This window comes from Lepidochelys olivacea, assembly GCF_965140295.1.
Source record: "Lepidochelys olivacea isolate rLepOli2 genome assembly, chromosome: 24".
In the NCBI taxonomy this organism is placed as follows: Eukaryota; Metazoa; Chordata; order Testudines; family Cheloniidae; genus Lepidochelys; species Lepidochelys olivacea.
The window spans coordinates 6,015,219-6,028,723 of NC_140434.1; the positions used below are offsets into that span (position 1 = coordinate 6,015,219).

Sequence of the window (13,505 nt, forward strand, 5' to 3'; positions counted from 1 at the left end):
CAATGCACCTCCATCCTGACCTGCAGACGCTGTCCTAGTCCAGTTTAGCGTCAGCCCCTCTCCCCGGAGCCCCGTTTATGCCCCTCAATCCCAACCTCCATATTAATTCAGCCTTGGCCTCCCTCCCCCACCAGCTCTGCCAATGCACCTCAATCCTGACCAGCAGCCCCACCGTAGTCCAGCCCTGCCCTGGGATCCCCGCCCCACAGCACTTCTCAATCCCAACCTGCAGCCCCCTGCTCTCCCAGTCCTAGGCCCCCTCCCTAACCTCTTTCTCCTGATTTGGGAGCACTTTCCCAGTTCTGGTATATCCGAGTGCCAGGCCCCACTACAGCAGAGACAGTTGATTTGTGTTATGTGGCTAAACGTCTCCAAAAGGTCAGCTAGAGAACCACACAATCTCATCCCAGCCTGCAACCTGAGCAGGATTTAAACCAACAGCAGCCATACGAAAGCACTAATCTCCTATTAGAAAATGGGTCCAGCTTGACTCGGCTGATGGTGTTGCAATAAACTCCTCTATCTGAGATATTTATTCAGCCCCAATCATCGTAGTATCAGCACATCTCACAACCTTTAACACATTTATCCTCACAACTCTGCCTGTGAGGCAGGGCAGCACTGTTATCCCCATTATGCAGATGGGGAAACTGAGGCACATAGCATCTAAATTACTTGCATAAGGCCAGAACTGAACCCAGGTCTTTTAAGTTGGAGGCCAGCCTCCTAACCATTGCTCCAGCCTTCCTCTATCAGCCTCAAAATCATTCTTTAAAAGTCAGAGAGATCAGTGGCCTGTTTATTGTGAGGGACTCATTTACATGCAGAAGCAAAACAGCAAGGTGCTGAATAATCAGAGGAAGAGGGAGAGCGAAATTTCATCTTAGAACAAGGAGTACAGAAAAGCTGTTCCTGAAAGCAGCCAGTTCTTTGCTATTTATATCTGTGCAACTTGGAGCAGATCTGATTCCTGAGATAAAGTAGAGGGGGGAAATCCTTTATAGAGCTCTGTATTGTCAGGAAACGGATGTTTTTGTTCCTATTGTAGAAGCAACTTCAGGAAAGGCTGAAGAGGGGAGCAAGGGAAAGCAATGGAAGAGATGCATCTCAGGTCCTACAAGGTTGGGTCTAGCTAATGCTTGGATGGGAGATCTCCCATGAGGGCTTGTGCCAATGCTCCACACACTGGTATCTCTCTAGTTCTGACGACCTGTGTAGTTGGCAGTTTTGCAAGGCCCCATGACATGTACTGTAATAGTTATTTGTCCCCGTGGAAGGGGGAAGTAGCTGCCTTAGCTCTGAAGCCCTTTGTTTTACTGTCAGAGGTCATCACTGGGAACCAGTGCCCTTGGATTCAACTCTGGCTGGCTGGGCAGTAGCCGTGAGGCAGAGTTGAGGATCTAGGCTACACAGGGAGCTTTGCATGAAGCTCAGCTGTTAAGGGTGACGAGCAGGGTAGAAATGCCTAGAGCGATGGCTCCAGGTCAGACCATGCTGTCAAACCTGCCACCACAGGGAACCCCAGTTCTAGAGGCCCAACCTCCGGGGGCAGGTTTAACAAGGACAGTAGTAACGTAACTCCCCTGCCAATAGGGAATCAGGGGGGTTCCCCACTTGTGGCAGTCCCAGCGAGGGTGACCAGATGTCCCGATTTTATGGGGACAGTCCCAATTTTTGGGTCTTTTTCTTATATAGGCTCCTATTACCCCCCACCCCCTGTCCCGATTTTTCACACTTGCTGTCTGGTCACCCTAGTCCCAGCCCAGCACATGGCAGGTCCCTCCATCCACCCTAACCCTCTCCCCATGCACGTGTAACCCTATGCTCACCCCTCTCCCCAGGGGGTTACTGTGCCCCTGGGTGGCAGGGCAGAGCAGTGTGGGGGAAGAAGGCAGGGCAGAAAGAGTGCTGGGGGGCTTGAAGACCCTCCTGGGCAGGGCTCCACCTTCCTCTGCCCCTTCCACACACTCCCTACACTTCTCTCTCTTTCTCCTTCATCTATCCATCTTTTTCTTTCCCATCCCTCTTTCTTTCTTTCTTTCTTTCTTTACTCCATCTATCCATCTTTCTTTATCTCTTTCTTTCTCCATCCATCCATCCTTCTTTCTTCCTTATCCATCTTTGTCGCTTTCTCTCGCCTCCAGCAAAAGTCTCTCCCCTTACGCCCGCCTCCTCCTTTGATTGGCCGCGGCGCGCACCAACGAGCGGCCGCCTTTGGGCCCCGCCCCTTCGGAACGTTGTGTATCCGATTCGCTTCCGGGCGGAACCCACGTGGAGTCGGCGGGAGCGGGCGGTGCCAGACCGACTCAGTTGCGCGACCCGGTAAAGCGCGGGTTCGGTTCGGTTTGGTCCGGTCCGGTCCGCGGCGGCCCAATGGGAGGCGGGGAGCGGCTGGCAGCTGGGTCCTGCGCCCTGGGGCCCGCTGGGCATTGGGGCCTGCACTGCAGATCCTGCACCGTGCACTGTGCAGCCTGGGGCCTGGCACTGCACCCTCTGTCCTACTCTGGATGCTGCGCATGGGGTCCTGCACTGTGCAGCCTGGGGCCTGGTACGGTGCACCATGGGACCCCGACCCTGCACCACACACCCTCACTTCTCAGCCGGGTATCACACTCTCTGGGCGCTCTGTTATTTACTGAGCCGCAGGAGCACTGGGCTTGCACTGTCCGCTCTAAGCCATTCACCGTGCGTCGTGCACTCTGGGGCTTGCACCCTCAGCTCTGAGCCGTGCACTGTGGGTCCAACACCCTCAGCTCTGAGCCATGCCCTGTATACCATACGTGCTGATTTATAAATCCAGCTCCACCTACTCTGGTTCGTGCCCCATCCACCCTCAGCTCTGAGCCGTGCGCCCTCGGTCCTGCATTGCGCACCCTTGTCCTCTTACATGTTTGGCTTATCACATCAGGGCAACTTGCGTGGTTGGCTAATGCACAGGTTGGACGCTGTTTAACCCCCCTTAACGTGCTGCGAGATATTAAGAGGACGGCGGCAGTGGGTTGTAGGCCTACCTGCAAAAGGGTGAGTACACTGGACAAAATGGAAGTTGTGTTTCCATGTTAGTGTTGGAAGGAGCACAGTGCAGTGGCTAGCTTACTAACCAAGGCTGCTGGAGATCTGGGTTTAAGGCTTTATTCCACAGCGGCTGTCTGTGTCTCCATCTGTTAGTCCCCAAACTAGGGTCAAGCACTGTTCTAGGGGTGCAGAGAATAAATCAGTTGAAGATTTTTGAGGTGCTGAGATGAAACAGTATCTTTCTCTGAGCGAGGTGGCTCTCATGTTATTAAGTGCACGGGGTTCCTATCATGGAGATCTGTCCCACGGCTTTGCGGGGCCGTGGCTTTGGGAAGATGCCATTCTCTAGATTCCTGAGGATCATAAAAGGCTCTCTCCTCCCCTGTGCAGGCCTTGGCGGCGTTGGATCCCGGCTCTATGTCCGCCTCTCCTCGCAGAGCAAGCCATGGCTGGAAGAGGAGGCAGAGGGAGGGGTCGGAGCCAGATGACCTTCAACGTGGAAGCTGTGGGCATTGGGAAAGGCGACTCGCTGCCCCCGTCTACCCTCCAGCCCTCGCCGCTCTTCCCTGTGAGTCCGTCACGTCGGGGTCCCCTTCTTAAACTAAACACACAGTCACTATGGCGTGGGTGAAAGGTGCTGGATTGGCCGCACTGGGGCGGGAAGGCCCCTGTGCACAGAGCAGGGAGAGCAGCGGGGCAAACATCCCCTGCCCGCTGCCCTGCCAGTGCCCCTCCCTTGACCTGGGGGGAGTCTACGTGGCCTTTCGGCGCCCCACCAGCAAGGTGGCCGACTGGTGTCAAAGGGGGATGTGGAAGTGTGTCCTCTGAGAGCCAAGACCCACAAACTCATGGCTCTTTCCAAGCCATCAGGAGGGAGCAGCTTCTGGGTGCTGCCAGCCTGGAATTTAAGTGAATCCAGACTGTAGATCAGGGGTTCTCAATCTTTTTTTCCTTCTGAGTTGTGTGTGTGTGTGTCGTCTCCTCCCTCCCCCCACCCTCCACAACATGCTATACAAACTGCACGGCTCACAACTACTGTTTCTCTGCATATAAGAGCCAGGGCCAGCGTTTGGGGGTAGCAAGCAGGGCAGTTGTCCAGGGCCCCACACCACAGGGGGCCCTGCGAAGCTAAGTTGCTCAGGCTTCAGATGGCGGGCCTTGGGTCACCGGGCTTCAGCCCCATGCGGTGGGGCTTTGGCTTTCTGCCTTTGGCCCCAACCAGTCTAATGCCAGCCATGCTTGGCTGGGCCCCTGAAACCTGCTTGCGGCTCCCCGGACTCCTGGCTGAGAACCACTGCTGTAGAGGACTCCATAATGCACTTTATAAAGTCTCCATAGCCCCATCCCCCTCACATCTATGTACACAAACACACACGCATCTGTGCCTACACTCACATACAAACACACACACACCAATGCATGTGCATGTACACACCCATTCATATGTATGTACATATTCACACCCATGCTTGTGTGTACACACATGTGTACGTATATAGTTACCCATGCATATGTATGTTCATAAACACACCCATGCATACATCTCTATACACATATGTACACTTGTACATATGTACATACACACACACAAAGGTACATACACACCAGTGTGTTTATACGGCAGAGCTGGGCTCAAACTAAAGCCCCGGATCCTAATTCCCTTCCCTAACTTTAGGGGGTTTGAAATCCAGGTCGATTTCACAGCTGAGCCCCCTTCTCTCTCATGATGCTGTACCCCTGCATACATATCATCAGCTTGGCAGCCCCAGGTTTGAAGTTGATACTTGCTTTTCTCCCATCCTGTCTCTGTAGCCCATGGAGTACAAGCCAGTCCCTCTGCAGACGGGTGAGGAGGTGGAATACATGCTGGCACTAAAGCAAGAGCTGAGGGGAGCCATGAAGAATCTGCCATATTATGTCAAGCCGGCCGCCCCCAAGAAAGGTACTGGGGGCTGCTCCAGTTGATTTAAGACCAACATTTTAACTGTATTCCTACCCCTTTCCCCTCCCACCCAAAAAAAAAAAATAGGACTTTAGACAACTTAATGCAAATGAAAACACTGGGCCTGAATTCTCGGTGTTACTAAAGTCCTTTCCCACATGAGGCAGTGGGACCTAGTGGCTGGTGCACATCGCTAGGACAAATGAGACCTGAGTTCTATTCCTGGCTTTGCCACTGACCTGCTGGGTTACCTTGGGCAACTCACTTTCCTGCCTCATGCTTCAGTTTCCCCATCTGTAAAATGGACTTACTGATGATGATAAGAGAGAGGATTTTTTATTATTATTATACCAGTCAGCAAGCATAAAGCAGCCTTAAATATAAGTTATACCCATTTTAAGGCCCCTTTGCACTGCCAGACTGGTATAAAGGGGCTTTAACGTGGTCTGTGCTTAAAAATTGTATTGGTATAATTATGTTGGTCAGTGGTGAGATTTATTTACCAATATCGTTATACCAGTTCAACTCCTAGTGCAGACACAGTTTTATCGATGTAAAGGTGCCTTCTACTGGGCTATCTTATTCTGGTATAGCTGTACTAGTCTAAGCATTTTTATACCCGTATGACTGCGTCCACACTACAGGGGTTGTATGGCTTTACTGCACCGGGCTAGTTAAATGTGTAGACAAGGTCTGAGTTTGATAGAGAATTCAAGCCCATTTATATGCTGATTATAAAACTGCAGTTTTGACCCCTGTTTGTATGTTTCTTTTCAGATGTTGAGCGCTACTCAGATAAATATCAGATGTCCGGCCCCATTGATAATGCTATTGATTGGAACCCAGGTATGCATGGGAATATTTTACAGTCTAACCCTTGCTCACCTTTCTCTTCAGAGTTTTATTCTAGGAAGACTGATTCACAGCTGTGGAGAATCGCAAAAGACACGGCTAGCTATTACCTTTATAATAATACTGGAGACCCAACAATATGGTAGGACAGGAGATCCGGTGAAACTGAAAGGCAACACATAGAGAAGTGGTGAAAGAATTTTTTTTACGTAGTCTATGGAACTCTTGTGCCACAGGATATTGCCAGAGTAAAAAGCATAGAGGATTTAAAAGAAGTTTAGACATGTGGATAAGAACATCCACAGTTACATTAGATGGATGGATAAATAAGAACAAATGATGATAGGTAGATACATAAATGTATATGGGAATGGATAGATGAGTGCAGGTGGGGATGCAGAGATACATAGATTATAAACCCTCATGCTTCAGGGCACAAACCAATCACTAACTAGTAGGGGGTCAGGAAGAAACTTCTGTTATTCCTCATTGTCCACTCAAGGGTTTATTGCACCTTCTGAAATAGCTGGTTCTGGCCACTCTCAGAGATGGGCTATTGGAGTAGACGAACCAGGAGTCTGACTCTGGTGATTTCCTTATTTGTCTTTGCAGATTGGCGGCGCTTACCACGGGAGCTAAAGATCCGAGTTCGAAAGGTCCGGAAGGAGAGTGAGTATTAAAGAAAACAATGATTAGAGCAGGGATTAGAACCACAGCTCCTGAGTGCCTGGCCAGTGCCTTATTTACTAGGCTACATAGATTTGATAGGGGCTGCATTTTATTCCTAACAGAAGAAAAGAAACATAATCCTTAGCCTGTGCTTGCTGTTCCCACAAGAGCTCGTATCTGGCTTCCTCCTACTCCCTTCTGGTCCTCTCATACCCAGGATTGGAGGCAATGAGCCCCACCTGGTCTGGTTTCTATCCTGAGTCAGCAGAATAGCCCTACCTCCTGCCAAAACCCAGCAGGGTTACCTATCATGTAACCCAGAAATGCAGCCCAATAATTAACGAGGTGTGTGTGTCAGCATCAGGCCAAGCCCTTATCCCAGCAACACGAGCTTGGCCTGATGACGTGTGGCAGGGCTTGGAGCATGTCAGTCGACTGCAGCTGGACCGTGATGCATGAAGGAAATGAAACCAGCTCTCCCACTGCCCATCGCATGGAGTCCCCCAGGAATGCCCCATTTTCTGGCTGTGTTCTGATCTTCTCTTTTCCTCTGGGATAGGAACCACCATTCTGATCCCCAAGCACAAACAGCGGCTCCCGGTGGACAAGGAGGAAGCTATTAAGAAACTGGAGGTAACGATGGTTTCCCTCTGATTTCCTGGGTGGGGAATCCTTCGGCTCCATGGCATGTCAAAAGGGTATTATTTCTATCTTGGATTGCTGAACTCCCCCTCTGGTCCCGTCCGCCTCCCCACCCCCATTCTGTGGCCCACTCATTCAGGTAGCCATGTGGGGCAGCTACGCAAAGTGTGCTGCTTTGGGGATATCATGCATGCCATTACTCGCTGGGGTATGCGATACCCCAGGATATACCTTGCAGGTGGCTGTGCGTGCCTGGCTGTGCTGTGGGTATCTGGCCAGAAGTGGCTGCATTACAGCGTGGGTTGCCGGGGAGTTGAAGTGGGAAGTGTCAGACTCTCGCTGATGGCTCCGCAGGGTGGGATGGAGCCAGTGGGATGCCGGGGTGGTGTTTCTCTCCAACAGCCTGGCTTGACGCAGGGAACTGCACAGGAGCATCGCCGCTGCTTGATCGTCCTCTGGGCTTTTCTTTCTTATTAAACCCCAGACCCTTGAGAAGAAGGAGGAGGAAGTGACGTCGGAGGAAGAAGGGGAGAAAGAGGAGGAGGAAGAGGGCAAGGAGGAGGAGGAAGAGGAGTATGACGAGGAGGAACATGAAGAGGTAAGGTGCCTCCGGAGAGGCCGGCCAGCCGCGCTCTCTGCAGACCTGTTGTTTCTCGCCCATCCTGCACGCGCTGATCTCAGTGGGAGCTTTGGCTGTGCAAGGCACTGCAGGATCAGGGCCTTTTATTCCCATGGGAAGCAGCTGGCTGGTGGGTGGAGTTGGGCACGTCTGATCCCAGTTCCCAGTGGGCGAGTGTCCATGTTGCAAATGTCACCGTCCTGGTTGGCCCCAGTCTCGGCAGAACGAGCTGCTTCTTGGCCCCTAGTGTGGGTCCCTCCAGGGCAGGGTGAGGCACAGGGGCAGCATGGGGAAGCCAGGGCCTGTTCTGTGGATGCACCAGTCTCGGGTTCTGTTCCCGAGCATTGCACTGCAGCGTCTCAGCCAGACCAGCTAATTCCATCCTGACTCCCCACCCTCTGGCTTCCATGGGACGTGCCCATCCCTTCCACTTCCTGTCCCAAACTGCAGCAATGCTGGGCACAGTGACCCAGTGCGTCAGCCCTTGGGCCTGGCAGGGCAGTTGATCAGCTGGGGCCGTCGACCTTTGCCCTCCCCAGAACTTAGCCTCCTTCTCCCGGCTGGTTCCCTAGGAGACGGATTACATCATGTCCTACTTCGACAACGGGGAGGAGTTTGGGGCCGACAGTGATGACAACATGGACGAGGCGATATACTGAGGGAAGCCGGGTTGCTCGGATACCAGACTGGCGCAGACGGTGCTCGGACGCCTGGGGCCCCGGATCCCAGCCATCTGCTCGCAGCAGGGACGGGCGTGCCACGTTGGTGACGGCCGATCCCTCAGGGAAGCGGGGGCTGTGTCTGGGCTCGCTGGGGACACCCCCATCCTTCCTCCAGCTCGGCCACCGTTTCTGTCACCACAGTGGGAGGCTTAGATTCAGATCAGCCGCTGAGGCCCGGCCCTTTGCTTCCTGCCTGGCTGCCACCCCTCTCCGAGTGGGCCAGCTGGGGGCGTGGATGGGTCCCCACCTTGGAACCCTCCAGAGGAAGATCTCTCGCTTCACCCCTAGGTGGTGCTCTTGATCCACTTTCCCAGCAGCTGCTTCTTGGAGGCGGATGGAAAATTCTGCCAGGATGAAGAGAGAACTGAACTAAAGCTGACATAACCAGCCTGTCCGAGTGACAGACATCCTCTGCCTTCGGACACCCATCCCCCACCTCCCCCAGGCAGTCCTGCCTAGCTCAGCTGTGGGAGAAACTGACCAGAACACACCCTCCTGGGATCTGCCCCAAAGGAGGAGGTGAAACCAGCATTGAAACACAGCAGGGAGTGGTGAGCGGCTCCCTCCCGCCCCCAGCATCTGGTCCACTTCGCTCCCACCTGCCTCCCCCTGCGATCTGGAGCTGAACTCTGGTCCAGCTGTTCGATCTGGGAACACAGAGTAGGGGTGTGTGTCAATTTCCGGGTTAGTCAACGGTTTTAATGGGAAACCCCATTGCACCAGCAGGCTCTTAGAGCTACAAGGGGGAACATGAATGGAGCTGTTCTCCAGTCCCATGCCCCTTCCCGGTCCTGGGCCTGATTCTCCAGGGCCTGACCCCTCGTGCAGCCAGCCGCTTTGCACCAATGTGAACGGCCTGGTGGGGAGCGAAGCAGGAGGTTGCACGGGGGAAAACAACTGCACCAGATGTAGGGCCACGAAGAATCATGTCCTGGGGGGGGGGCGGGGGTCACAGAGGATTTTAATCCCATTTCAGACCCCAGGCAGCCACCCGCTTCCCTGCCTCCTCTTGCCCCAAGGAGTCACCAGCTGACTTTGAGGGATCCCCCCAATCTTGGAGGTGCCCTATGCAGGTTTCCCGTGTGGCTGGTGCCCTGACATGCTCCTGAGGCTTGTCTCAGAATGGGATCCATCCTGTTTCACATCAGCCTGGCAGTGACTCGGATCTCACCAGTCTGCAAAGTTTTAATAAATGAGGGTGTTTTTACTGTCACTTTAAAATATTTTAGGGCGGGTGGGTTAATAAATGAGGGAGTGTCTCCCTCCCCCACAATGATTTTATGCTGCTCAGTGGTTGATGGTTGTAATGTACTCTCCCCTGCCACATCCTGCCTAGCTTATAACCCCCATGCCCTGCAGCCCCCCCTTTCCGGAACTGAGCCAGGCTGCAGGGGCTGGGTGTCTGGGGGAGGGGTGACTCCCTGATTTGACCCCCTATTGAAAGAAACTGGTGAGTGCCCCCAAAATGTATTTGGATGAGTTTTAAAGAAAGATTCTGCACGCAGAAGTGTGTGTGTATCCCGGGGTGTTTACACGTGTGTTGTGTTTTGTTGTATATGCAGGTATTGGTTGTGTGCTGCAAGTGCGTTTCTGCATGTGGTGCTTTTGCCTGTTTGTAAGGGTGGGTGTTTGTTGGGGGCAGAAGCTGTGTTGTGTGTGTCTGCGTAGGGTGTGCTCCATGGGTTTGCCTGTGGGTGTTTCTTTGTTGTGTTGGTGTATGCTGTGTGTACTTGTTGTATGTGCTTGTATGGGTTTGTACATGGTGTATGTTTTTGCATTTCTGCATGTTGTGTTGTGCTGTGCATGTCTCTGGTGTGTGTGTGCACGCACGGGGATGTGTATTGGGTGTGTGTGGATGTGTATAGGGTGTGTATGGGGTGAGCGTGTCTGGTGCGTATATGGCACGGGTGTGTGTATGGTGTGTGTGTGCATGGGGGATGTGTGTTGGTGTGTGTGGTGTGTGCGTGTCTCTGGTGTGTGTGTGCATGGGGGATGTGTGCGGGTGTGTATGGTGTGTGTGTCTCTGGTGTGGGTGTGCATGGGGGACGTGTGTATGGTGTGTGTGTGTCTCTGGTGTGGGTGTGCATGGGGGATGTGTGTATGGTGTGTGTGTCTGGTGTGGGTGTGGCATGGGGGATGTGCGTGGGTGTGTCTGGTGTGTGCGTGTGTCTGGTGTGGGTGTGGCACAGGGGACGTGCGTGTCTGCATGGGCGATGTGCAGGGATGTGTATGGTGCGCGGCCATTCCAGGTTTAGACCGAATCTCCGCAGGCCAGCCATTGTTCACCCTCGTTCCCTTCAGTGCCCTCACAGATGACACTCCCTGTGCATCTGATTCCACAGGGTGGGCCAGTGGCTTTAGGCTGGTCATTCCTGAAGGAGCCTGCAGCATACGGTCAATGCCTCCAACACTGAAGCCCTCACCAGGGGGCATATGAGCTGCTCCCCACCTCACCTGCAGTACTCCTGCAACTGGGCCAGAGAAACTGGTTTTACTGGGAGCTTGGGAGCTAGGATCAGGCAGCGGGAGGCGCTTTATGTTTTATTATTTCCAGAGCCCTGAGATCCAGATTCTCCTTTCGGAGCCATCAATGCAAGTCCATTGAGTTGAAGTGAACAGAATTTGAACCGCAGGGTTAATTTGAGGGAAAGGGATGGGTTTGGAATGGAAATGACATAAAATGAATGTACCTAGATTGGAAGCTCTTTGGGGCAGGGCCTATCTCTTTGTTCTGTGTTTGTCCAGCACCTGGTGCCATGGGGTCCTGGTCCATGACTCCAGGGCTCGTAGGCACTGTGCATTACAGATAGTAGAAATAACAGGGCCTGATTCTGAGCTTACTTATTCCGGTGTAAATCAGGAGTCAGTGAAAAGTCATGTAGGTGTCAGTCTGGTGTGAGATCAGGTGTCAGTCCAGTGTGAAATCACAATCTAAATCTTGAAGAAAACAGAGTCCCCCAAGAGACTAAACTCTTGCCAAGTCTGATCTGAAGCCCTTTGAAGTCAATTGAAAGGTTACTACTGATTCCACTGGGCTTCAGATCAGGCCCCGGAACAGCAGAGCAGCTAGAGGTCGGAGGAAATCATTTGGATTCCTCTCTATGAATCTGTCATTGAGAAATTTGAAAGCAGGACTGCTCCTTTGTGTTCTGAGCAGAGCTGTCTGTGTCAGAGACTCTGTGTGTGGTGTGTGTGTGTGTGTGTGTGTGTGTGTGTGTGTGAGAGAGAGACTGTTAGGTGTCGATAGTTGCAAAAGCAAAACCCACCTACGTCCACAACAAAACGAAACGCACCAGTTGGAAAAAAGCTTTTATGGTACAGGCTCTGCCAGGTGTTTGTAAAGAAGCAGCCTGTGTTGTCTGTACTTGGCCAGTAGGTGGCATCAGTTTGGTTGACTTGTTGCAGCTTTTTAACATTCTCTTTTTAAACACGTCTGTTGGAATAAAAGGATTTGTCTGTTGGTGGGATCTTCCCCCAACCTCTACTGAGTGGGATTTGAATGATGCCTAATCCTATTCCTGGCTCGTGCTGCGGACCTTGGGCAACTGTTCTCGCTCTGTGCCTCGGTTTCCCCTTGCACCTTCAGTCTGTCTGTCTTTATGGGCGTGTCTCCACACACAAGGTGTGCTGCTTTAACGAGTCTAGTTTAACGGGGTAGTGAAAGCAGCCCAGTCCCCCTCAGTGTGGGTGTAATTACACCAGGATAAAGGTGCTCACACCATCCCGAAAAGGGGAGAAGCTATAGTGGCGTAAGGCACCACGGGTGGTTGTGCCCCTTTTAACTATCCCAGGATAGCTAAAGTGGGACAGTTTTGTGTGTAGTCCAGGCCCTAGACTGTGAGCGCTTCAGGACGGGGATTGTCTCCATCAACGTCTGCTTCTTCCGCAAGCCCATTCGCAAGGGTTTGACAGTGGAGCGTTCCTGGTAGCAGAGACCCAGCTTCGGCTCTTGCAGGTATTGCTCGTACCAACTCCTGGATCGAAAGCAGCTGCGTTTACACTGGGGCTTTGCCCAGCACACCTACTTTGGTCTGGGGGGTGTGTGTGTGTGTGTATTTTTCACACTAACCAGCCGATCTATGCAGGCAAAACTTGTAAGTGTAGACCGGGTTTAGGAATAACTGTGTGTTCCTAACTTGTGGTAGAATGCTCGGGAAGACGAGGCAGTTTGCTGTTGTCACGTGGTTGGCGGGACGAGGGAAAACCTACGTTCCCGTGTAGTCTTTAACTCGACCTGCTAACTGGTGGGACAGCTCCAAACTGCCTTGTCTTCCCTCGGGCTGTAACTGGCGTTGAGAGCGCATCTTTGTCGCTAGGGGATGTCTGCGTTCAGAGGGGGGATGTAATTTCCAGCGCTAGCTGAGCGTGGCCGCAGCAGCCTGACTACATACCGAGGGGCTCACGGCGGCTACACTGCTGTGGTTACCGTGCTAGCTGGATTCCAGCTCCGTGCGGCTACGTCTGCTCGAGCTGGAAAGACTGCGAAGTGCGGGGCGATTGACGTCCACCCCGGCCTTCCTGTGTCTGGTTCCTAGCCCCAAGGCTCGGCGGTGGGACCAAGCATGTGTGTGAAATTCATCCCAGGTTGTTTGTCTCCCTCTCTGAGAACAAGTCCCTGCAGCCAGGCCTGCGCTTGATGGACTGCCAACGGCTGGATTGTCTGGCTGTAGCTGTCGTGTGTGTGCGGGCTCTGGCAAGCCAGGAACCGGCTCTGGCCAGAGGTGGCAGGTGGGTGGGAAACGGGAGCTGTTTACTGTACAGAGCTGCGAATGCCTTTCTCCTGCAGCGCCCGCTGGAATGTCCTCACAGCCCTGTTTTCCAGCTGCTCTCCAAGAACTTCTATATTTAGCCACTTCCAAGAAGAAGAGGGGACCAGCCCATTTTCCGGGACTTATTCCGCAGAGGAAAACCTGCTGGGACGGGTGTGGACGCAAATAGGATGAGGCGAGATTTCCATGGGGCACAGAAAGATTGCAGGGTTCCCTGCCTTTGCCCCAGAACCTCAGCTGGGGTTAGCACCAGTCACTGATCTACATCAGCACAG

The 13,505-nt window shown here is 52.9% G+C and overlaps 1 protein-coding gene across 2 annotated transcripts; it reads left to right on the forward strand.

Moving 5' to 3' along the window:
- The first annotated feature begins 2,234 nt into the window (after positions 1–2,234).
- Positions 2,235–11,949, forward strand: POLR3GL (RNA polymerase III subunit GL). Of its 2 annotated transcripts, XM_084614107.1 has the most exons (9): positions 2,235–2,322; positions 2,909–3,021; positions 3,406–3,583; positions 4,828–4,957; positions 5,735–5,803; positions 6,422–6,478; positions 7,038–7,111; positions 7,605–7,718; positions 8,312–11,949. In XM_084614107.1, the coding sequence occupies exons 3-9, from the start codon at positions 3,461–3,463 to the stop codon at positions 8,396–8,398; spliced, it is 654 nt and encodes a 217-aa protein (XP_084470233.1). In that variant the 5' UTR covers positions 2,235–2,322; positions 2,909–3,021; positions 3,406–3,460; the 3' UTR covers positions 8,399–11,949. The 2 variants fall into 2 exon arrangements, with proteins under 2 accessions (XP_084470233.1, XP_084470234.1); XM_084614108.1 differs by lacking the exon at positions 2,909–3,021 and having other exon boundaries at positions 2,273–2,322.
- Positions 11,950–13,505: the final 1,556 nt, after the last annotated feature.